This window comes from Oryzias latipes, chromosome 21 (genome assembly GCF_002234675.1).
Source record: "Oryzias latipes chromosome 21, ASM223467v1".
NCBI classification, from domain to species: domain Eukaryota; kingdom Metazoa; phylum Chordata; class Actinopteri; order Beloniformes; family Adrianichthyidae; genus Oryzias; species Oryzias latipes.
In genome coordinates this window covers 521532-544632 of record NC_019879.2, presented here as the reverse complement: position 1 = coordinate 544632, position 23101 = coordinate 521532, and the positions used below count along the sequence as shown (strand labels likewise).

Genomic DNA, 23101 nt, shown 5'->3' with positions numbered 1-23101 from the left:
CGGGGCCTATCCACACACACACTCAAATGTTATAAACACACCTGCTAGCTGCAAAAATGTCCACCTGTCGACATGTACACAAAACAGATAGTGTTCACACGCATACTTATGCCTTAAAACCAACTAGTGGGAAATATTTCATTCATTCAATCATGCAAACTGTTAGTGCAAAGGTGAGCTAACACCTGTGCTCAGGTGAGTGTTTATGTTCTCCTAAAATGGATGGTGGAACGTTAAAAGAAGGAGGGAGAGTGCCCAGCCATCCCCACCCCAAGACCCCCACCGCAGCAGCAGCGGCAGCCGGAATCCCCCCAACGCCACACGGGAACCGGCAGGGAACAACCGCCGCCCGGACGACCAAGCCCGCCACCCAGGCCAGGGCCAGCAGGACCGCCGCAAGGCCCCCAGAGCCAGAGAGCAGGGAGGCACGGAGGGAAAGAGAGCGCCGCCCCAGCCCAACCAGGAGAGCATCCCCCCCCGCCGCGCCGGGAGAGTCCAACGCAGGGCCCCACCGGAGAAGAACGCCCACAGCCCCAGACGAGCACCCCACCACCACCCAGGAGTTCCAGGCATCCCCCCGCCCCAACCCCAGGTACGAACCAGGATCCCCCAAGGAAGACCCGCTCCGCACTCCAGGCAGCCATCCGCCCGGCCCACGGTTGGTCCAGGGAGGAGCAAGGCAGGGGCCTGCCGCCCTCGCCCAGGAGGGGGAACCCCGGGGAAAAAAGAGGGCCCACAAGGGGTGTTGTAAATATGGCCCGACCAGGCTCGGCCACAGTTGGAAATTTGGCGGGGCCCAGCGCTCAGGAGCAAGGACCAGAACCCACCCCCCAGGGACACGAACACCCCCGGCTCAGATGTAATGTGAACCCCCCCACCGCGCGGAGAGAGCACTGCCGGGCCCAGGAAGCCGGCACCCCGGGGACACGGCCGCCGTCACAAAGGGGCCCGTACCCCCCACCAGGGAAGAGGTAGGGGACAGATGGTCCTAGGTCCCACCTTCCTAGCAAAATGTGTGTGCGTGTATGTGTGTTTGAGAGGGTGTGTGTGCATGTGTGTGTGTTTATGTTGGGATGTATATATTGAGGGGGGAGGGGTGTGTGTACTGAGGGGGGTGCAGTTAAAATTGGCGAGCAGGGCACTAAGGGGACGTCTCCTGATTACTCACAGTGACGTCCCCTCACCCTCCCCACCAAGGGGCCCTAAATGTCTAAGGTGCGGTTAAAATTGGCGGGTAGGGTGCTAGGAGGACATCTGCTGCTTGCTTGCAGTGATGTCCAAGCACCCCCCCCCTACCAAGGGCCCTACATGTCTAAGGTGCAAATAAAACCAAAAGAGGGGGGGCCCACTCCATACGGCAACCATAGGAGGGGGGGCACTGCCTAGTAACCCCCCCCCAAGGCTCATCCCAGGCTGAGCCCCCCACCCCCTCACCCTAATATGAGGTTATATGAGGAAGGGGGTAAGTTGGGGACAGCTGGTAGACTGTCCCCCGGTGGTCAAACAGCTGTCCCCCCCCCCCCCCCCCCAGCAAGGGGGCCAGGCCCACCCAGCCCAGGGGCCCCACCCCCGGAGGCGCCGACACCCCAGGCCCAGCACCACCCACCCCACACAGAGAGAGAGGAGCCAGAAAGCGTCGCCCCCCCCGGAGCAAGCCCAGGCCCCCACCCCCAAACGCCGGCCCTAGAAGAGCTCTGGTCAGGCCTCGACGGGACCGAGGCAGCCAAGCGGCCGGGGAAACCGCCGATGGCCTCAGCGGAGACCCCGACCCGTCAACCCCCCCTGCTCCGTACCAATAGTGCCCCCCCCCCCTCCCCCAGAATGCCCCCCCACAGGACAGGGCCGACAAGACCCCCCACCCCACCCCACCCCAGACCCCGCAGCCGAAGCGGATGACACCCAGAGCGACCGGGGGCCCCAAGAGGGCTATCCCGTCCCGCCCCAGAGCCAGGGAAGGGCCGATCCCAGCCCCAGGTGCAGATGGGCAGCCCATCCAGCGCCGCTGGGCCCCCCCCTGAGCAGGGCCCCCCGCCAACCCCCCCCAGCACGGGCAAAGGGACCACCCCCACAAGCCAAGCAGGACCACCACCCCACCCCCCCACCACGCACCCCCACACCCAAGCCCAGAGGACCATGCAGCGCCCCAGCCCGCCCCACCCAGGCGCCGGACCCGACCCCCCGACCAACGGAGCCCCCACCACCCCCCGCCAGGCACCGGAGGCCCCGACCCCCACCCCGGCCCACGGCAGAAGGGCAAGGAGCAGCGACGACCAAGCCCCCCACCCCCTAAGTCATGGAGTTAGCTATGGGAAACCAGAGAGACCGAATTCTTTCAAAGTTACTTGAACTTTGGGCTGACATTTTTTCCAAGCTGATATGATCAAGCAGCAGATTTCTGTGTTGACTTATATTTATATTTTTCTTGCTTTTCCAATTCATTAAAATAGTTTTTTTAGCAATGCAAAGAGTTATGGAAATGATAGAGCCTAATCATCCTTCTACATCGATGGCACTCGTGTCACCAAGCACACAAAGTGATGGTGAAGCTGTGATTGAAACCTTAAGCCAGACTGATAAATCGGCACATACCTGCTGCCAGAGAGCCTGGACAGGCGTGCAGAACCACAGTGCGTGCATGTAGCTGTCGGGTAGATTATTATCACAGTGCTCGCAAATGTCTGAGTTACTGAGACCCATCTTGAACATCCTCTGTCCAGTGTAGTAAATTCTGTGAAGAGTTTTGAGATGGATTAGCTGCAGATTTGGACTTTTTGTCATTTTAAAGGTGTTTAGACAAAGTTCTGACCAAAAACTTTCATCTGTGCTGATGCTCAAATCTAAATCCCATTTTTTTGTTGGAAGGGCAATATTGTTATCTAAATTACATAAAAGTTTGTATATTTTGGAGAGAGTTTTATTCATTGAGAAATTGATCAGAGTGGTAACTACATCTGGTAGCTTTAAATCGTTGTCTCTGTATTTAAACTTTTTAGTAATACTTGATTTAAGTTGCTGATATTCCAAGAAGTTATTTATTCCATGTTTGTCTTGAAGTTCCTGGGGAGTTATGAATCTTCTATCAATAATTATGTGCTCTAGTTGTTTTATGCCCCCTGCTTGCCAAGCTGGGAAGTGAATAATTTTTTTGTTAATAAGGATGTCCGGGTTGTTCCAGATGGGTGTCATTTTGCACGGTTGAATTGATGATTTTGATATTTTGAGAAATTCCCACCAGGCTGTTAAAGTGGCATTTATATTAATACTTTTGAAACAATCCTGTTTTTTTAACTGTTTGGCTAATAAATGGTAGCTGTAACAGGTAGATCTTTCCACATAGCGCCTGTTCCAAGTCTAACCATGAGTTGGTTTCTGGATTATTTTTTAACCATTTTTAGATATATTGTAATCTATTTGCAAGAAAGTATTTGTGGAAGTTAGGTAATTCTAATCCTCCACAGCTTTTTGCAGATTTTAAAGTTTTTAGACTAATTCTTGCAGGTTTATTGTTCCATAAAAAGCTTGATATGGATGAGTCTAATGTTTTGAACCATTTTAATGGCGGTTGTGTGGGAATCATTGAGAAGAGATAATTAACTTTGGGTAAGATTTTCATTTTAACCGTGGCTACCTTGCCCATAAGGGAAAGAGGCAGGTTGGTCCAGCGTGTTAGATCATCCTGTATGCTTTTCAGTAATGGGGTGTGGTTTAGCTGCACCAGTTCTGATAGTTTGGGGGAAAAGTAGATACCCAGATATTTGATATTTCCTGTTTTAACTGGAATTGTGAGTCTTTGTTCCATATTCCTGTTGAGTGGTCATAAAACAGACTTATTCCAATTAATGGAATAGTCTGATATAGAGGAGAATTCATTAATGATTGTTGCCGTTTCATTTACAGAATGTAAATTACTTTAAAACAGTAATATGTCATCTGCATAGAGACTAATTTTATGATGGCTGTGTTTGGTTTTTATTCCTATAATGCTCTCATTCTGTCTTATTGCTGCAGCTAAAGGCTCAATGAATATAGCAAAAAGAGAAGGAGAGAGTGGGCAGCCCTGTCTGGTTCCTCTTCCAAGAAAAAACCTGTTTGAAGTCTGTTTATTAGTTCTAACTGATGCATTGGGGTTGTGATATAATATTTTGATCCAATTGATGAATGATTCTCCAAACCCAAACTTATGGAGGGCAGCAATAAGGAACTTCCAATTTACTCTGTCAAAGGCTTTTTCAGCATCCAGCGATAGTACCGTCATTTCCTGGTTTTTAATGGTGGCAAAGTCTATTATATTAACTAGTCTACGGACATTGTCATCCGAGTGTCTGCCTTTGATGAATCCAGGTTGGTCGAAGTGAATTATGTGAGGAGTGACTTTTTCTATTCTCTGTGCTAGTGCTTTGCAGATAATTTTTACATCTGCAGTAATTAAAGAAATGGGGCGATAGCTTGAAGGACTAGTGGGGTCTTTGTCTGGTTTTAGAAGAAGGATAATGTTGGCAGAGTTCATGTTAGGTGGTAGAGATTGGCTTTCATTGATAAATTTTACCGTTTTATAAAACGTTGGTGCCAGTTGTTCCCAGAATTCTTTATAAAACTCAGCAGGAAAGCCGTCAGGCCCTGGTGCTTTACCATTGGGCATAAGTAACAGAGCTTCATGAAGCTCAGACAACGAGAGCGGAGAGTCTAAATTTGTGATTTGATCTTCGTTTAACTTGGGCAGGTTTATATTGTTGAGAAATGAGTTGATGCTTTGTTCTGATGGATTGATCTGTGGAGTGTATAAGTTTTGATAAAAGTCTTTAAACGCATTGTTAATTTTTACCGGGTCATGGGTGACATTCCCTGTTTGGTCCATAATAGAAGTGATTGTTGATTTTTCTTTATTAATTTTAAGTTGATTAGCTAGAAATTTGCCAGATTTGAGTTTTCATATCTTTCCAGTCGAAGCCTTTGTATCTGGAATTGTGTTTGTTTATTGATGATGTCATTTAACTGCAGCTTTATATTTTTCAGGTCGCCCAGTATGTGTTCCTGTGCAGAAGCAGCATAAGCAGTCTCCAGGGTTTTGATTTTATTTTCTAGTTCTAATAAATCTGCTTTCTCTTTGCGTTTTTTATGCGTTGAATAAGAAATGATTTTCCCTCTCATGACTGCTTTTGCTGTTTCCCAAAGAACATTTGGTGATATTTCAGAAGTATTGTTGAATTCTAAGAAGGTTGCCCACTCTTTTTTAAAGAATTCAATAAATTCCTGGTCTTTTAACAGAGACGTATTAAACCTCCAGGTTGCTGAGTGTTTATCATTACGGTAAGGTTCAGATGCAATACAAATCTCAAAGGGGCGGGGCCTGTCCACACACACACTCAAATGTTATAAACACACCTGTTGGCTGCAAAAATGTCCACAAGTCAACATGTACATAATACACATAGTGTTCACACATGCATACTTATGCCTTCAAACCAACTAGTGTGAAATATTTAATTCAATCAGGCAAACTATTAGTGCAAAGGTGAGCTAACACCTGTGCTCGGGTGAGTGTTTATGTTCTTCTAAAATGGATGGTGGAATGTGAAAAGAGGGAGGGAGAGTGACCAGCCAACCCCACACCAAGACCCCCGCCGCAGCAGCCGTGGCAGCCAGAAGCCCCCCAATGCCACACAGCAGCAGGCAGAGAACAACCGCCCCCCGGGCGATCACATCCGCCACCCAGGCCAGGGCCAGCAGGACCACCGCGGGGCCCCCAGAGCCAGAGAGCAGGGAGGCATGGGGGGAAAGAGAGCGCTGCCCCACCCCAATAGGAAGAGTAGCCCCCCAGCAGCGCCAGGAGGGCCCAAACGACGGGCCCCACCTGAGAATGGCGCCCAGAGCCCCAGACGAGCACCTTGTCACCATCAAGGAGTTCTGGGAATCCCCCCGCCCCAACCCAAGGTACGAGCCAGGACCCCCCAAGGGAGACCCGCTCACCCATTCATCCACCCATCCATCCAGCCATCTATTCATCCATCCACTCACCCATCCATCCATCCATTCATCCACCCATCCATCCATCCATCCACTCACCCATTCATCCACCCATCCATCCATCCATTCATCCACTCATCCATCCATCCATCCATCCATCCATCCATCCATCCATCCATCCATCCACTCACCCATTCATCCACTCACCCATCCATCCATTCATCCATCCATCCACTCACCCATTCATCCACTCACCCATCCATCCATTCATCCATCCATCCACTCACCCATTCATCCACTCACCCATTCATCCGTTCATCCATACATCCACTCACCCATCCATCCATCCATTCATCCACTCATCCATCCATCCATCCACTCACCCATTCATCCACTCACCCATCCATCCATTCATCCATCCATCCACTCACCCATTCATCCACTCACCCATTCATCCGTTCATCCATACATCCACTCACCCATCCATCCATCCATTCATCCACTCATCCATCCATCCATTCATCCATCCATCCACTCACCCATTCATCCATTAGCTCATCAGCAATGAATAAAAACAAGGCAAAAAATCAAAGAACCTGGCAACAAAAAACATAGAAAGAAGAAAAAAAACATGTATGACATTTGTTTACACCCACCTACACACACAGCTACACACCCATACGCACACACACACGCACACAGAGGTAATTCAAATATTGGTTAATATTGGTCTCTGTTTATTTTTGGCAGCATCAAGCGTGTTGTGCGCTGTGTCACCCTCCATGTGTATGTTGTTTCTGTCTGATCACCAATATCCATTAATCTAAGGAAATTCAAAAAATACAATTTTTTCAGATCAGAACATTCTGGACAGACTCTTTCAGAAACGACCCCAGGTCTCACAAACTGAAGCCCCTAAGTCCAGGAGACCTATCCTGATCATCACCTCCTAAGACAAAAACATTTAAGATCCTCACTTTGTTTCTGAGAAGAAGAGTTTCCAGGTCAATGCAGACCCTCCAAACACATTCTTTTTGTCATTTAGTCTGTCTTCTTACAGACATTAAAGACAAGTCAGCTTTCAACCAACGTGACTGTTAAAGTTCAACAGGTTTTCTTTTATCCATTACGATAAAGCTTGGTTTGATTTGATTGCCTAACAATAACGTTTTGGCACAATTTCAATAAGGAAGATCTTCTACATCTTGAAGTTTGCTGGGTTTGCTGATTTTTCACTCCACACATCACTTGTCAATTGGTCCTTACTCTGAGCCAATAGCTGAAGTACTCACTTTCCTCACAGCCAATCGCAATCAAAGTTATTCAGTGAAGTTAGTTTATCTGCATTCCAGACCTTTTGCCAGCACAGCTCCGCCCCGTTCTCCTCCTGGCTCTTGGATTTGGCACGGTCAGCGCCTGGGCTCTGGGGTCTCCTCACATGGTCCCAGGTCATCACAAACAAACAAGATGTCTCTGGCCCAGAGCCAAACCATCAAAGACTTCTGACTGTTCATGCTCATTTCCTGTTGCACCATTGAATCTTTCAATCATACTTTCAAGATCTCTCCTTCTTAAATGAACTCTGGTGGAGTTCACTTCAGTATGAATGCAGACAGACTTTCCACAGACCAAAGAGAGGAGGAGAACCAAAGGGAGCAGATGCTGTAAGCACCATGTGTCTGGAAAAGATCCAGTGTAAATCTGATGAAACAGGAACCATGAAAACGATGGAAAGTGTCTGCCGGACCAGGAGGTGCCGTGAGGATTGCAGGAGGATGACGGTCAGAGGAACAGCAGGATCATCTACATGCTTTTTTAGAGCTGGTTGTGGAGAAACCCTAATGATCAGCTGTTGGAAGGCCAGGACATTTCAACTTCTGTTTCTGATTCTCCTCTAAAAACATCATGTGTAAAAGCAAGCCAAGATGGGACGTTCCACAGAAAATGGAACGTCCCACAGTGACATGAATCAGCATTCTTGCCTGTTCTGAGCTCACAGGACCGTCCCAGAAAGGAAGAGGCCTGGGCCATAGTGGGGACCACTTGAACATCTCAGATGTCTTTGCAGATTCTAGTCTTTCTAGAATCTGGATTAAAAAAGGGTCTTGAATTTGTGGGTTGGTCAGCAGCTCCTGAAGAACGCTGCTCTGATTTATAATTCATAGCCGCAGACATGGCGTTGTATTGAGGTGCTCTGACGCACAGAAACACTTGCAAGTAATACATTTTTCATCCTGCGTGTACAGAAACGGATGCTTCCTGCGCTGCTTCCAGTTTGTTAAACTGATACCAGATAGAAATGAAGAGAGGGCGGAGCCTGATGAGAGTGTGGGCGAATGAGGGAGAAGGTGGTGTGGATGCGGGGGATCAGCTGACCTGATGGTGACGCTGGCACACTGAGCCAGTCTTCGGCCGGCGCTCTTCAGTCCGGTGTAGATCTGCCCCATCTCTATGGCTCCTTCTAGACCAACCACCTCCAGCAGCTGGTCACTGAAGTCTGAGAGGGACACAGACGTTTGATGAAAATCTGAGCTGAGCTCATCTCCTCCTGAACAGCTGCTGTTGGAAACTGTCTGCAGAGCTTTTCTGATGGCGATTGCAGACGGTTGATCTTTCTGTCCTTCTCAGAAACTTGTAAGGTTTGAGTGTTCTCTGAGCCTCTGCACTGCTCGGCTTCAGGTTTGCTGCTGTCTGCCTTCTCTACACGGATGTCTTCCATTTTATATCTGCATGTTTTATTAGATTTTAAGGCACCTTTGCTGCTCTGCAGAGAACCACAGAGTTTTGTCTCTGACAGGAGCTGAACAAGTGTCCCGTAGACACACAGACCAAAATTGCATCTAAAAATAGCTTTTTCAAAGATATTTGGGTGGTTATGGATTTTATTGGAGGAGGAGGAGGGGCCACCTGGACTGAGGTCAGCTGCCATGGCTGATCTGAGTCCTTCTGTCAGGACTTGGATCTCAATAGCTATAAAGCATCTGCTGCAGGTGTCTGGTTGAACTGATAGAGAGCACAGAGCACAATGAATGTAGGCATGATGCAGATAAAAGGAAGAGAACCCGGTCCAAGCGAAGGCAGTTGGACCTCTGACCATCAACCTACATTTTGGATGTTTTCAGGGACTCATCTGGTTGAATACAGCGTCTCTCTTCATTCTTCACGCAGCAAACAGAACAAACGGTACAAAAGTGTAGAGCTGGTTTCCTCCAGATCACTTGTCTCCAACCTTTTTCAGGCCATGGCCCGGTTCCATGTCAGATAACATTTTCACAGACTGGTCCAAACCGGGCCGAAGATAGCGTTTTATATTTTTTTTAGCTTTCAGTTTCTGACCTATTTTGCAAATTAACCCTTGTGCTATCTTAGATGACCCCCCCCCCCCCTTCCATTGAGGTGTTCTCCCTACCATGACAAAGGTGGATAAAAGATTTCATGTAATCCATGGACACCAGTGAAGATCACAAATCATTGAAGAAAAAAGGTTCAGAGCACTGTCTAGTGCAGGGGTCGGCAACCCAAAATGTGACTGCTCTGTTGTTGAAGTTTAACTTCATTACAATATCAATGAATTATGTTTCATTGCTTTGATAAAATTAAAGAAATGTAATAAAGAAATCCTATTTTTGATGTCATTTTTATTTTGAGGATTCGAACAAAAAACAAAATGGAATGTGTGTGACTTGCCCTTCTCTGGGAACTAAACAGAGTGCAATAGGACGCAGCCTGGGTTTATAAAAAAGAAAACAGCAGCCTTTTGAAAAGGTAAAGTATATAAAATCAAATGAATACAGTTGAATTGGATTTCTGTGCAAATGGCAAGCAAGTCAGTGCAAGGGTAAAACGCATCTCTGGCAAAGACAGTCAGCTTGCCCTCGAATGACAACAGCTTGAAGCATTTGTGGCGCCTGGAGACTTTCATTCAGCTCGTTTAGCTGGCTTGTCAATGTCATATCCACCAAAAAGTGCAGTTTTTCGAGGCACTCAGTATCATCCAGTTGCGGGTAGTTCAACTTCAGGTCTTTGCTTTTCAGGAATGTTTTCACGTGTTCGAAACAGACGACAAAGCGACACAAAACGTCACCCCTGGACAGCCATCAGCAGGAGATCAGAATATTCGCTTTCAACTTCCATCAAGCAATTCACGGAACTGACGGCGGTTTACATCAGCCACCTGCCTAGCGGTCCGCTGCCCTGCTGGTAGAAACGTGTGTCACAGGCTATGACGCAAACCTTCGTTGACAGAAATGTTGAAATTTAACATTGTAGTGGCAGTCATGTGCATTTTAGGTCTGTTAGCAGCAAGGGATTGTGGGATGGGGTCTTCTGATATAATTAGGGCTCAGCAGGAGCGTTTCTGTTTGCCCATGTTTCTTTTTATATGGCAGTTTTGTTGTTCCACCTTAGTTTATTCTTCCTGTTATGTTGTTTCTTTATGTTGCACCATGAGTGTGGGAGGGGGAGAGGTTGATGACCCCTGTGCAATGTTCAATGTGGTATGTGTTCAAAATAAATGGGCTTGTTATGCCGAAAAGGAGACTGCGCTCTCAACTTCTCTTTCTGCCTCATCCTCTCTGAGACTGTTCAGAGTCGAGTCCCAATGTTAAAGTGCCTAGGATAGAACAAAGGTCACGAAGCCTAAGTCGTATGAGTTTGAATTCGCTTGAATTGCTGCAGAAACGCAGTTTAAGTCTTTCTTTAGTTCTTATCTTCTCAGTGAGTTGGATCATGACCAGACCAGTGAACCGGGCCAGAGTGAATTTTTCTGCAGACTGATGGTGAAAGTTTAGTTCTTAGAGTCACCTTTATGCAGGTGGAGCCACGTTTGCATCAAGGGTCAAGGGTCACCTCCATTCAACCATCAAATCTTCCTCTGGCCGTAGAGGATAACAAAGGCCAAAGGGGTTTGGGTCAAAGTGAATTCTGCCCTGCAGATACTGGAGGTTTTGGAGCTGCAAACCAGACCAGACCTGCTTGTTGTGACGGGAACGGCGCCCTCCGAGGCCTCACGTCCACGTCAACCTTTCTCAGCCTTGTTGGAGCTCGCTCAGTCTGCTGGCTTTGATCCAGAAAAAAACCAGGAAGCTGTGGCGTGTCTTTGATAATCAAAGGGTTTCCTTCAAATGGGTCACACCCTGCAGGACTTGGGCGAGGCGGAGTCACCGAGTGTGACAACCAGGAAAAACAAACGTTTTTGGAGCAGTTTCCTTTTTGAAAAGTTTCTGCCTTTAGCGGCTGAGTTTTGGAGGAAGTTGGTCTGATATGTTGTGCACACTACAAAAAGGAGGTTATAGGAAAACAGAATCTCTTTGTTTCTAGAAAATGAGCTTAACTTTTTATTTTGTAAGAAGTCTAATCTTATTTAAGGACACTCATCCAAGATTTTCTTGACTTTGATCGTGTTTCAGTTTGTAAAACATCCAAACAAGAAGCCTCCTTTACTCCCTTTATTAACACAAAAGCTGATATAAACAAAAGAACCGCTTAAAACCTGCTTCTGCAGTGGCTGCAGCTGAACAAATGGACTGACTCCCCAGGCAGATTATTTGCTCTGTTTCTGTAACATGGGCCTGTTAAAGGTCTTGTATGTTTGTGCGGAGGAGGAGGGTGGTCTCAGTGTGGGTGGGTTTGCAGTTGCTGCTCGTTAATATTTAAGGTGACATTTTACCGCCACTCACATGCTGTAAGAAAACGCCAACCTCTGGAAACAGGAAGTTGTCACATGTGGACACTTTGTGCTCACGGCTGTCAGGTTTTCATCCTTTTAAGGCTCAAAACAGAGACAGAAGACCACCGAGGTCAGCTTGTGGGCGTGGCTTGTAATGCAGATGATGATGGCTGCATGCTACATAACTTTCAGTTGAAATGATGGACAAACGTCATCATCCAATCAGCGATGTCCCATAGTACCTAACTTTTCCAGTTTCTCTTTGTGCTTCGTTTTTCCGACCTTTTTCCTTTTGTTTTCTGGAATTTTTCTTTTTCGTTTTGGTCTCTGAAATGTTGTTTCGTTTTTTTTTTTTCTTTTCAAAAACATTTTTGCGTTGAGTGAGTTCTTGATGTGATTTGCACGTCAGGGCCACCGTACTTTTCTGATACTTCCATTTCATTTACAGGCTAAAAGCTGATTTTCAGGCATCCACTAAAGCAGCCAAAGCTTTGCTCCTTCTGAAACAACGATGAGAAGAGGTTTTTGGCTGGCCTTCAGTCACTAGACGTTCCTGCCAATGCAGCAGCAACTTCCTTTGATGCAGCTGACGGCTGCTGTAACCCGGTGCGTCTGCAGGTAAACCTCAGCCCCGTTCTGCCTGCTGAAGGACAACAGTTCCAGCTGAAGCATTCAGAGGTAAACCTGCGACCCCTAAACCAAACGTCCATCAGAGAGCTAATGTTTTCCCCCAGATAGCTGCAAACCTCCCAGTTCCCAGAAAAGGGCTGAGGGCGTCATCTCAGTTTCATTCCTGACCTCTGTGCACGGCTCAGGCTCTGCACAGCTTCACCACGCCGGACAGAAGTTAAGACACTAGACAGTTGGAGACGGATTGGGGCTGTGGAAGAACAGCAGATGGATGCAGACCTGCTTTATGTGTCAACATTTGGCAGAGTGCTGATGAAATGCTCTATTTTCAGATTGAAACAGCTCTATTTTTACACTCTTCTTCTGTTGTAATGGTAAACATACCCCCCCCCCCGCAAAAACCTCGCCTTTCACCACCCGCCACTCATAGGCATCCTGGAGTCCCTGTGCCTGAGAAGGATGGGTAAGCCAGGCTGTTCTTTGGACCGAGGGCCAGCCGGCGCTGTTACTTTCTCTGTGAGGTACGGCTAAGAATAGAATACAACAGCCTCTTGCATAACACAGCCCCAGTGCATTCTGGGATGGGATGGCACTGGTTTACAAGCAGGAGGAGCTTTACTGCTGTGCTTTTCTTTATGCTGAAGGGAGATAAACCACAGTCAGCATCTTGATATGGTTTTACAGAGACCAACAGGGAATCCATGCGATGTAACTGATGGACCATAATTATTAAAGAACTCTGGATGTAATATGGAGTTTAATTTCAAAATGACTGTTTTGCATTTCAGTATTTCATTTGTCCAGCTTCCATCTAGAACTTATAGTGCAGTCAATAATAGCTTGTTCGATTCTTTTCACTGCATAAAAAACATCCAAACCAGGAGAGAAATGGAGAATCTAGTGAAGAAGTCACCCTGTCTCAGTCCAGGTGAAAAATGTCAAGAATGTTCCAGAAGACATTCAGACCAGATAAAGAGCGCACTGGTCCTGAAGATCTGCCACATGGTTCCCATGTGCTCTCAGATATCATGCAGCTCTTTTATTATCATCAGTCTCACTGCTAATATTCACCAACACTTCTGTCTTTCTGACAGCTTTTTGTTGCTCAGACCTTCTGTTCTTCCTAGATTTAGGTCTTCTAGGTTTTTGATCAGGTTTAGATTCACCAACCACAAGACAAACCAAAGCCCTGACCAAGCTGACCTAACCTGTAAAAGGCCTGTGATTGATGAAGAAGCTATGTTTGAGCAGGACAATGGAAACCATCAACAACATTCAACCTGGAAGACCAGCAGTCTCTGGTTCAACTTTGATATAACCTTCATTACAACCCATTCAAATAAATGACTGATATTAATATAAAAATGAGTATGAATGGTTGTTCTGCTATGCCACCGTGTTTCCTGCATGACTGCTCCACCATATTGGATGGTTCTCAGATAAAACAGCAGCATTTTCCAAAACAGCTGTGTCTGTCAGCCCCACATAGATAGAACCAGACTTAGTTAGGAATCCTGGAAAATCTTAGATGAGATCGTTTCTAACACCTTTAAACTGGAAACTCTTATCTTTCTAATGAGAAAGAACAAAATGTGACATGTTTCTCCTTTGTGGCAGACACAGGTCCATCGTTTATCAGAAGAGTTACGTAAGGGTTAATGGCCGACGAAGTGTGCGGTTACTACTTTTTAACGCACGGTTGCTTCCGCGAAGTGCGTTAAAAAGTAGTAACCGCACACTTCGAAGGCCATTAACCCGCTTATACCATGGTCATTTACAAAAAAAAATATTTTTCAATCAGTTTTAGTACTTTATTCTTGTTTTTTTTTCCGATTTGAGTCACTTTTCTCATAAACAGCGTACTATATGTTACGTGATGCGGCGCATCGCGTCGCGCAGCACCACCGCTGCAGTCAAGATTCGGCGATATATATATGCTGATCGTCCCGATGGGTTGAATAAAGCATCAATTCAGAGGGAAAGTTAATCGCTTACCGCTTGTTTTTGCCCAGATGATGAAGCAAAAGGTTGTTTTACAGAAGCCGGCGCAGTGATACAAAACATTTAAGCTAGCCGACCGGAACTTCTTTTTTCACCGTGCGGTTATCAGGTTTTAACGCATACCCAGCAGCCAATCAGAATTGAGTATTCAACCGGACCATGGTATAAGTACTAATAATGACTGCGATAGGTGAAATTTGTGAACAAATTTATGCAATAACTATAATAATTTCAGATGTTTTAAGGCTGCAGTACTCTTCACTACAGACTTTATACACTTTTTTCAGACAAACATCTTTTTTTACACTTTTCTCTCTTAAACTCTCAAAGTTCAAACCTCCAGAGAAACATGAGTCCAGGATTATAGAATGAAAACAAAGATCTGATAGTGATCAAAGATTTAAGTAAATGTGACAAACTGAAGGTATTATGTACAGGAGACGGAGGAGATTGATCGACAAGGTCTACAGCCAATCAGGACACAGAACACTATAAAAAAGGCATCCAAACCAGGCCAGTGAAAATTGGTCAAACGTGTGTGTACAGGGAAGCAAGCTGCCCCATAGGCCCCATAACCTTTACAAAATAATAAGATTATAGATCGCTCGAACCCGTAGAGCCAAAATGTTCATGCACGTCTTTTTTTTAGGTGACAGGTCGAAGAGAACGCTTATGCAACATGTGAGGGTAAGTTCGGGGGAAGTAGGTGAGACACAGGCGTGTCATCTTTTTTGACTCCTGTGGAGTGAACAGGGCGCCTGCTAGTGCTGTCTAAGTGATACGTGTCCGATCCTTGTGTTCACTGTAGGTCGGCTCATTTTTTGCCCACAGAAAGTCCACATCTACCATTAGCCTAGTTCTGATCATTAAAGGCTAGAGAGCGGCGTGAGCATCACCTGTAAATCCGTGCGTGTAACTTCCTTAGAGTACTTCACGATACACTTACCACATGCATAACTATGGTACATTCCATTTTCATGGTGTTCCTTGAGGTAGCCATATGAGCCTCAAAGGAACTGCATGACACACCTGCACTCTCTTTAAGATACAGCCCCTCCCTTCCATGGACCACCCAAAAACCTGCAGCCCCTGTGGGTGAATGTGACTGTACCTGTAACACTGGCAAAGGAAAAAAGGTAAAGACTTCCTTGCAGTAGCACATTACCCAGAGCTTCTGCAATAGTATTTATCAGACTCCTTGATTTCTTTTCAAAGATGCAGAAAATCCAACAGCAGACTGCTCTGAGCTTTCACTGGAGCCAGCAACTATTAATAACTATCCTTTAAATAGCAGCTGACAGATGAATTACTGTTTGGAGCAGCTTCAGCTTTCATTGTGCATTTTCTTGGGGTGTTGGTGCTATAATTATGAGCAGATATATTTGTGTATTCCTGCTCCACCCACTTGTCCTCCCACACTGCTCATCCAGCAGCTTGTTCTGGTCTCAGGGTGGTCAGAATGTGGCAGATGGTCAGGAAGAGCATCAGCTCACCTCGCCAAAACTCCAGTGAAGGGAAAGGTGAAGGGGAGGGGCCGTGGCTTTCTGACAGTGAACATTGTGCTTTCTTAAGGGAGGACTAAAATATACCAAACTCTCAACATCCTGCTGACATCTTTCCCTGGCGGTAAGAGGGCAGATGGTAAAATTCCTTTAAATATCATATTTCTAGCTCTGGGAAGGAACATCAAGCATAAGCAGACTTTAGGAAATGTCTTAATTTATGAGTGAACACAGTGACTGGCGTCTTCTTGGAGTCGTCATTCATTAACTTTAAGAGAATGCATCACTTTCCCATTATCCTCTGAGCAGCTGCACACAAAGCTATTTCCAGCTTCACAGACGGGGTGTGTGTGTGTGTGTGTGTGTGTGTGTACACCAAGTAATTATAGTTTGCTGTTTTCGTTGTGTGAGATGAAAACAATGAGCAGCCTTTGGATGCAGCGGCATGAAATAGCCCGATCATGGCGTGCAACAGCATGACTGTTGTTGGAATGGGCGGGGAGAGCAAGCCTGGGGGAGATACTTGCGGTGGAGCAAATGCGTGGGAGGGGAAATAGGGGGGAGGAGTCATGAAGAGAAAATAGAGGAACTTTTAGATCAACAGCAACAGAGCAACCCTTCACTGTGGTGATTGATGAGTTCACAGAAGACAGAAAAGGGGCTGCCTCCACATCACACAAGCTCTGCGGCGTGTAAAAATGTACAAACTGAAGCTGTTTCATGAACACAGGTCCCCCCAAGGGTTTGCTGTACTGAGAAAGAAACTGAGAAAGTTTACAACTAAAAGAAACATACTGACACAGTAGATCCCTCACTTAGCTCTGAGGTTGGATTTTAAATCCGTCTCTTATTTGACTGTGGACCCAGATCTGCTGCCAGCAAAGCTGTTGCACAACATTCAGCAGCAATCCCATAATAAGTTGGACCCAACTGGAAATCATTGTTTTTTTTTTTTTTTTTTTTTTTTTTTTTTTTTTTTTTTTTTTTTTTTTTTTATAACTTGTCCTGTCCAACAGCTAGGCAAACAGATGAGAGCTGAGGGCCTCTTGTGTTGGACATATTTTATTCTAACAAGAGGGGTTATTCATCTTCAGACAAACCAAAGGTATGTCTGAATAAACCCCTTTTGTAATTGAGGCCAAACTTTATTAATTTCAATCATGTTTGAAAATCTTTGGTGTTGGACCGGACGGAAAAGGAAAGAGGGGAACAAGAGAGAGGGGGGGGTAGGAGGGTGATAATAGGAGGGGAAGGGGGGTAAGACCATGAAGCAGCATAGAGCAGACAGGTTTACTGGTTGTTTATCGTTACGGTACGGTTCAAATGTAGTACAAAAAGGGCGGGGCCTGTTCACACACACTCAAATATTATCAACACACCTGCTAGCCGCAGAAATGTCCACATGTCAACATGCACACAAAACAGATAGTGTTCACGAACGCATACCTATGCCTTTAAACCAACTAGTGTGAAATCTTTCATTCATTCAATCATGCAAACTATTAGTGCAAAGGTGAGCTAACACCTGTGCTCAGGTGAGTGTTTATGTTCTTCTAAAATGGATGGTGGAATGTGAAAAGAAGGAGGAGGAGCGCCCAGCCACCCCCACACCCATACCCCCGCCGCAGCAGCAGCGGCAGCCGGAATTCCCCCAGCGCCACCGGGAACAGGCAGGGAACAACCGCCCCCCGGGCGACCAAGACCGCCACCCAGGCCAGGGCCAGAAGGACCGCCGCGAGGCCCCCAGAGCCAGAGAGCAGGGAGGCGCAGAGGGAAAGAGAGCGCCGCCCCAGCCCAGCCAGGAAAGCAGCCCCCCGCCGCGCCGGAAGAGCCCAACGCAGGGCCCCACCGGAGAGGGACGCCCACAGCCCCAGACGAGCACCCCACCACCACCCAGGAGTTCCGGGCATCCCCCCGCCCCGACCCCAGGTACGAGCCAGGACCCCCCAAGGGAGACCCGCTCCGCACTCCAGGCAGCCACCCACCCGGCCCACGGTTGGTCCAGGTAGGAGCAAGGCAGGGGCCCGCCGCCCCCGCCCAGGAGGGGGGAACCCCGGGGAAAAAAGGGCGGCCCATAAGGGATGTTATAAATATGGCCCGACCAGGCTCGGCCATGTTGGAAGTTTGGCGGGGCGCAGCGCCCAGGGGCAAGGACCAGGACCCACCCCCCAGGGACACGAACACCCCCGGCTCAGGTGTAATATGAACCCCCCCACCGCGCGGAGAGAGCACCGCCGGGCCCAGGGAGCCGGCACCCAAGGGACACGGCCGCCATCGCCAAGAGGCCCGCACCCCCCACCAGGGACGGGGTAGGGGACAGATGGACCCAGGTCCCACCTTCCTTGTAAAATGTGTGTGCGTGTATGGGTGTTTGAGAGGGTGTTTGTGTGCATGTGTGTGTGTTTATGTTTGAATGTATATATTGAAGGGGGAGGGGTGTGTGTACTAAGGGGGGTGCAGTTAAAATTGGCGAGTAGGGCACTAAGGGGACATCTCCTGATTACTCACAGTGATGTCCCCTCACCCTCCACACCAAGGGGCCCTAAATGTCTAAGGTGCGGTTAAAATTGGCGGGTAGGGTGCCAGGAGGACATCTGCTGCTTGCTTGCAGTGATGTCCAAGCACCCCCCCTACCAAGGACCCTACGTGTCTAAGGTGCAAATAAAACCGAAAGAGGGGGGGCCCACTCCATACGGCAACCATAGGAGGGGGGCCACTCCCAAGTAGCCCCCCCCCAAGGCGCATCGCAGGCTAAACCCCCCACCCCCTCACCCTAATATGAGGTTATATAAGGAAGGGGGTAAGTTGGGGACAGCTGGTAGACTGTCCCCCGGTGGTCAAACAGCCGTCCCCCAGCCCACCCCCAGCAAAGGGGCCAGGGCCACCCAGCCCAGGGGCCCACCCCCGGAGGCGCCGACACCCCAGGCCCGGCACCACCCACCCCACACAGAGAGAGAGGAGCCAGAAAGCGTCGCCCCCCCCCGGAGCAAGCCCAGGCCCCCACCCCCAGACGCCGGCCCTAGAAGAGCTCTGGTCAGGCCTCGACGGGACCGAGGAGGCCAACCGGCCGAGGCAACCACTGATTGCCTCAGCGGAGACCCCGACCCGCTAGCCCCCCCGACCCGTACTAATAATGGGCCCCCCCTCCCCCCCAGAACGCCCCCCCACAGGACAGGGCCGACAAGCCCCCCACCCCACCCCACCCCAGACCCCGCAGCCGAAGCGGGTGATACCCAGAGCGACCGGGGGCCCCGAGAGGGTTGTCCCGTCCCGCCCCAGAGCCAGGGAAGGGCCGATCCCAGCCCCAGGTGCAGATGGGCAGCCCATCCGGCGCCGCTGGGCCCCCCCACCCGAGCAGGGCCCCCCGCCAACCCCCCCCAGCACAGGCAAAGGGACCACCCCCCCAAGCCAAGCCAGACCACCACCCCACCCCCCCACCACGCACCCCCACACCCAAGCCCAGAGGACCACGCAGCGCCCCAGCCCGCCCCACCCAGGCACCGGACCCGACCCCCCGACAAACGGAGCCCCCCACCGCCCCCGCCAGGCACCGGAAGCCCCGACCCCCACCCCAAACCACGGCAGAAGGGCAAGGAGCAGCGACGACCAAGCCCTCCACCCCCTAAGTCATGGAGTCAACCACAGGAGACCAGAGAGACTGAATTCTTTCAAAGTTACTTGAGCTTTGGGCTGACATTTTTTCCAAGCTGATATGATCAAACAGCAGATTTCTGTGTTGACTTATGTTTATATTTTTCTTGTTTTTCCAATTTATTAAAATAGTTTTTTTGGCAATACAAAGAGTTATGAAAATGATAGATGCTAATCCTTCTTCTAACTGGAAATCATTGTTGACGAAAACACATTAAACTCAGTTGGATATCAATTCATGATGGGAAACCTCAACTCTCAGACTTCAATGCAAACTGTACATTTCCTGTCGTAGCCAGATGGACAGTAACAGAACAAGTATAGAGATACAGTCACCAGAACCTCTACTGGGTACACCTTGCTGCTCTCTCCACACTTTTCCTTTCATTCCAGCTCAAACTCTTCTCTGACACTTTTCTCCACCTATTCCAACCTGCCTGCTGTCTTCTTCACTTCTTTTCCACTCTCTCTGTTCCTCTGGACTGCTGAGCCTAGACCCTTCAGATCCTCCTCCTCCTTCATCTCTTCTTCCTGTAACCTCACTCTTCCTCTTGGGTTCCTCTCATTCACACACATGTTCTCCGTCTTGCTGCCGCTAACCTTCATTCCTCTCCTTTCCAGGACAAACCTCCACCTCTCTAGCTTCTCCTCCACCTGTTCTCTGCTCTCACTACAAACCACAGTATCGTCTGCAAACATCATGGTTTGTGGTGGTTCCTGTCTAACCTCATCTGTCAGTCTGTCCATCACCAAACAGGAAGTGGCTCAGAGCTGATCCCTGATGTGATCCCACCTCCACCTTGAACTCCTCCGTCCCCCCTACAGGACATCCCACCACTGTCTTACAGCCCTCATGCATGTCCTGCTCTAACATTGTTCTCTGTCACTCCAGACTTTGTTATACAATACCACAGTTCCTCTCTGGGCACCCAAACTCTCTCCAGATCTACAGAGACTGTGTCTCTCTCTGTCTCTGACCTTCTCTATCAACATCCTCAAAGCAAAGATTGCATCTGTAGTTCTCTGTCTTGGCATGAAACCATCCTGCTGCTCACAAATGTTCACGTCTGCTCTTAGTCTAGCTTCAGCTTCTCTTTCCCATCACTTCATTGTTTAGCTCATCAGCTTCATTCCTCTGTAGTTATTACAGCTCTCAAAGTGTGGCTTTTATTTGGAAATCCAGGTCCGAGGGTTTGGAGGAAGACTGGTGAGAAGCAGAAACTTTGCTTTCTTCAATCCAAAATCACTGCAAGAGTCTAGAAGAATGAATTGAAGTATTGAAGATGGACATGTTTTTTGAAAATACTTTTTTGATTAACTTGATGTGATCATAATCTTTGTCTTTATCCTTTAGCAAAAACTGAGAAGTAAATGGTGATTTCTCCACAGAGTTTCTGATTTTCTGAAATCTGAGTTTTATGAGCTGGAACCCCAAATAATGTAAAAATAAACAAATAAATACTTGAAACCAATAAAACAGTGGACCCTGACTCTATATTCTACAAATAATAACATTTTTTGAAAATAATTGTGAAAATGAATACATTTTTCCCTGATATTCTAATTTTTTGTACAGGGTCTGTATTTATTAGCTTCTAGCACCAAAGTGCACCAGCCTTCATTTTATTTATGGCACTAGTTTTTGCTTTCAACCTGCCATTAAAGCTTTATCCTTGTTGCCAGGCAACTTCATGTTGCCCTATTTTTGGGATTTTGCTTCATGAGATGTGGACTTCATATTTCTACAGTGGGGCAAAACAGAATTCAGTCAGCCACCAATGGTGCAAGTTCTCTCAAATAAAAAGGGGAGACAGGCCTGTGATTTTCATTCTTCCACTTCAACTATAAGACTGGAAATGGGGGGAAGGAATCCAGGAAATCACATTGTAGGACTTTTAAAGGAATTCCTCAGTAACACAAGTATTTGTTCACCAACAAACAAACAAGATTTCTGTGTCTCACAGAGCTGTAACTTCTGCAGAGGATCCTCTGTCTGTATAAATGGTACCTGTTTGACCTGGTTATCTCTAGAAAGACACCTGTCCACAACCTCAGACAAGCTCCACTATGGCCTAGACCAAAGAGCTGTCTAAGGACACCAGAGGCCTGCACCAGGCTGGAAGACTGACTCTGCAACAGGCAAGCAGCTTGGCATGAAGAAATCAACTGTCGGGGCAATTATTAGGAAATGGAAGACATACAAGACCACTGATAACCTCCCTCTATCTGGGACTCCCCGCATTATCTAGGTGTGTGACAGATGCTGCAGACACAGCTGCGTTCTGACCATTTAGTGGTTTAACACGCCAATCCAACCCCTTAATGCTGTGCGTCAAGCAGGGAGTCTTTGGTATGACCTAGCCTGGATTTGAACTCACAACCTTCCAGTCACAGGGCAGACACTCCACCACAAGGCCACTGAGCTACCTCCGGAGCCCTGTGTCCCCGAAAGGACATTCAGAAGATGAATGGTTTTACTTGGAAAAAGCATCAAATCATTGAATGCACTCATTTGTTAATTAATCACGTCTTAGTGGGAACAAATGATTGCTTTCTGTCTTTTCTTTAATTTTTCAGATTTTACTAAAGAAAACAGACACAAAGAAACAAAGCAGTAGTCTACCCCCAAGGAGTGGCAAAAAAAAGATACAATTAAAAGTTTTCTGTCACTTTTCTCATTTAAATTGAATTTGAATGTATTTCTCAGTTACGGTGTGCAGTAAAAGCCTTACATGACATGCAATGAGTCAGAATAGCCCAGCAGCTATTTTTCATTTGTTGTCCTTAAACAAATGTTAAAACTGTCTCCCATAAAAGCTAAAAACAACAAATAAGAATAAAATCTTAAATATCAATAACAAGGATACACAATAAAAATACAATTAAAATACCTATTGACAAAAAGTACATCACAAAAAATTTAATGAATATAAAGACATAATTGCAGATTAGGCAAAAGGAGAGATTTATATTCAAATGTGATATAAACGGGTTTGCTGTGTTATTTAAACAGATTGTAAGTGAAGCGTCTTTAACGGACAGACTTCCATATTTGTGCTGCTCTGCCTGAGGAGAAGCTCCGGCTGAAGGCTCTTCACTTTCCTCAAACCGACCGTCGTGTCGGTCTTTAGGAGCTACTTCTGATTTGGACAAAGGAGTTCAGCGAATGGCTGACCAACCATTTATGGTTTTATAAAACAGACAGCGTTTTGTGTTCTTAATAGTGTTCTCCAAGCTCAACAGTTTATGCTTTTGTAAATGCGGAACAATGCTGATAACACAGAGTTTTTTTTATCAAGTATTTTCATTATTGACTTTCTTAATCTTATTTTTGATTTCTTTTATCTTGTTCTTCTTTTTCCCATTTTGTCTTTCAGCAGTTTGGCTGAAAGTTGATGGCGACCTGTCTAGGATGTCCCCTGCCTTTGCCCATAAGTGGCTGGGATAGGCTCCAGCAGCCCAGTGACCCCGAAAGGGACAAACGGAAGAAAATGAATGAATGAGCAGTTTTGGAAGTGCCAACACATATTTTGCTTTCTCTTTCCCTCTTTTAACAGCCGCTTGGATCACTCTGTTTCATTTGATCACTTTTTAAAAATAGCTTTGAATCATCATTTATTCTCTGCCAATGTTCCCATAGAGTTGTGGTTTTTCAGCCCAAAAGTCGTCTTAAGACCATCAGACC

General features: G+C 47.1%; 1 protein-coding gene across 1 annotated transcript in view; it reads right to left on the bottom strand.

The window, feature by feature from the left end:
• The window catches only part of LOC105356367 (diacylglycerol kinase beta), a 123571-nt gene that overhangs the window by 18666 nt on the left and 81804 nt on the right, over positions 1–23101 (bottom strand). The window contains exon 18 of the mRNA XM_023950595.1: positions 8341–8461. Within this exon, the coding sequence (XP_023806363.1) occupies positions 8341–8461 (121 nt within the window). The remainder of the gene's footprint in view (positions 1–8340; positions 8462–23101) is intronic.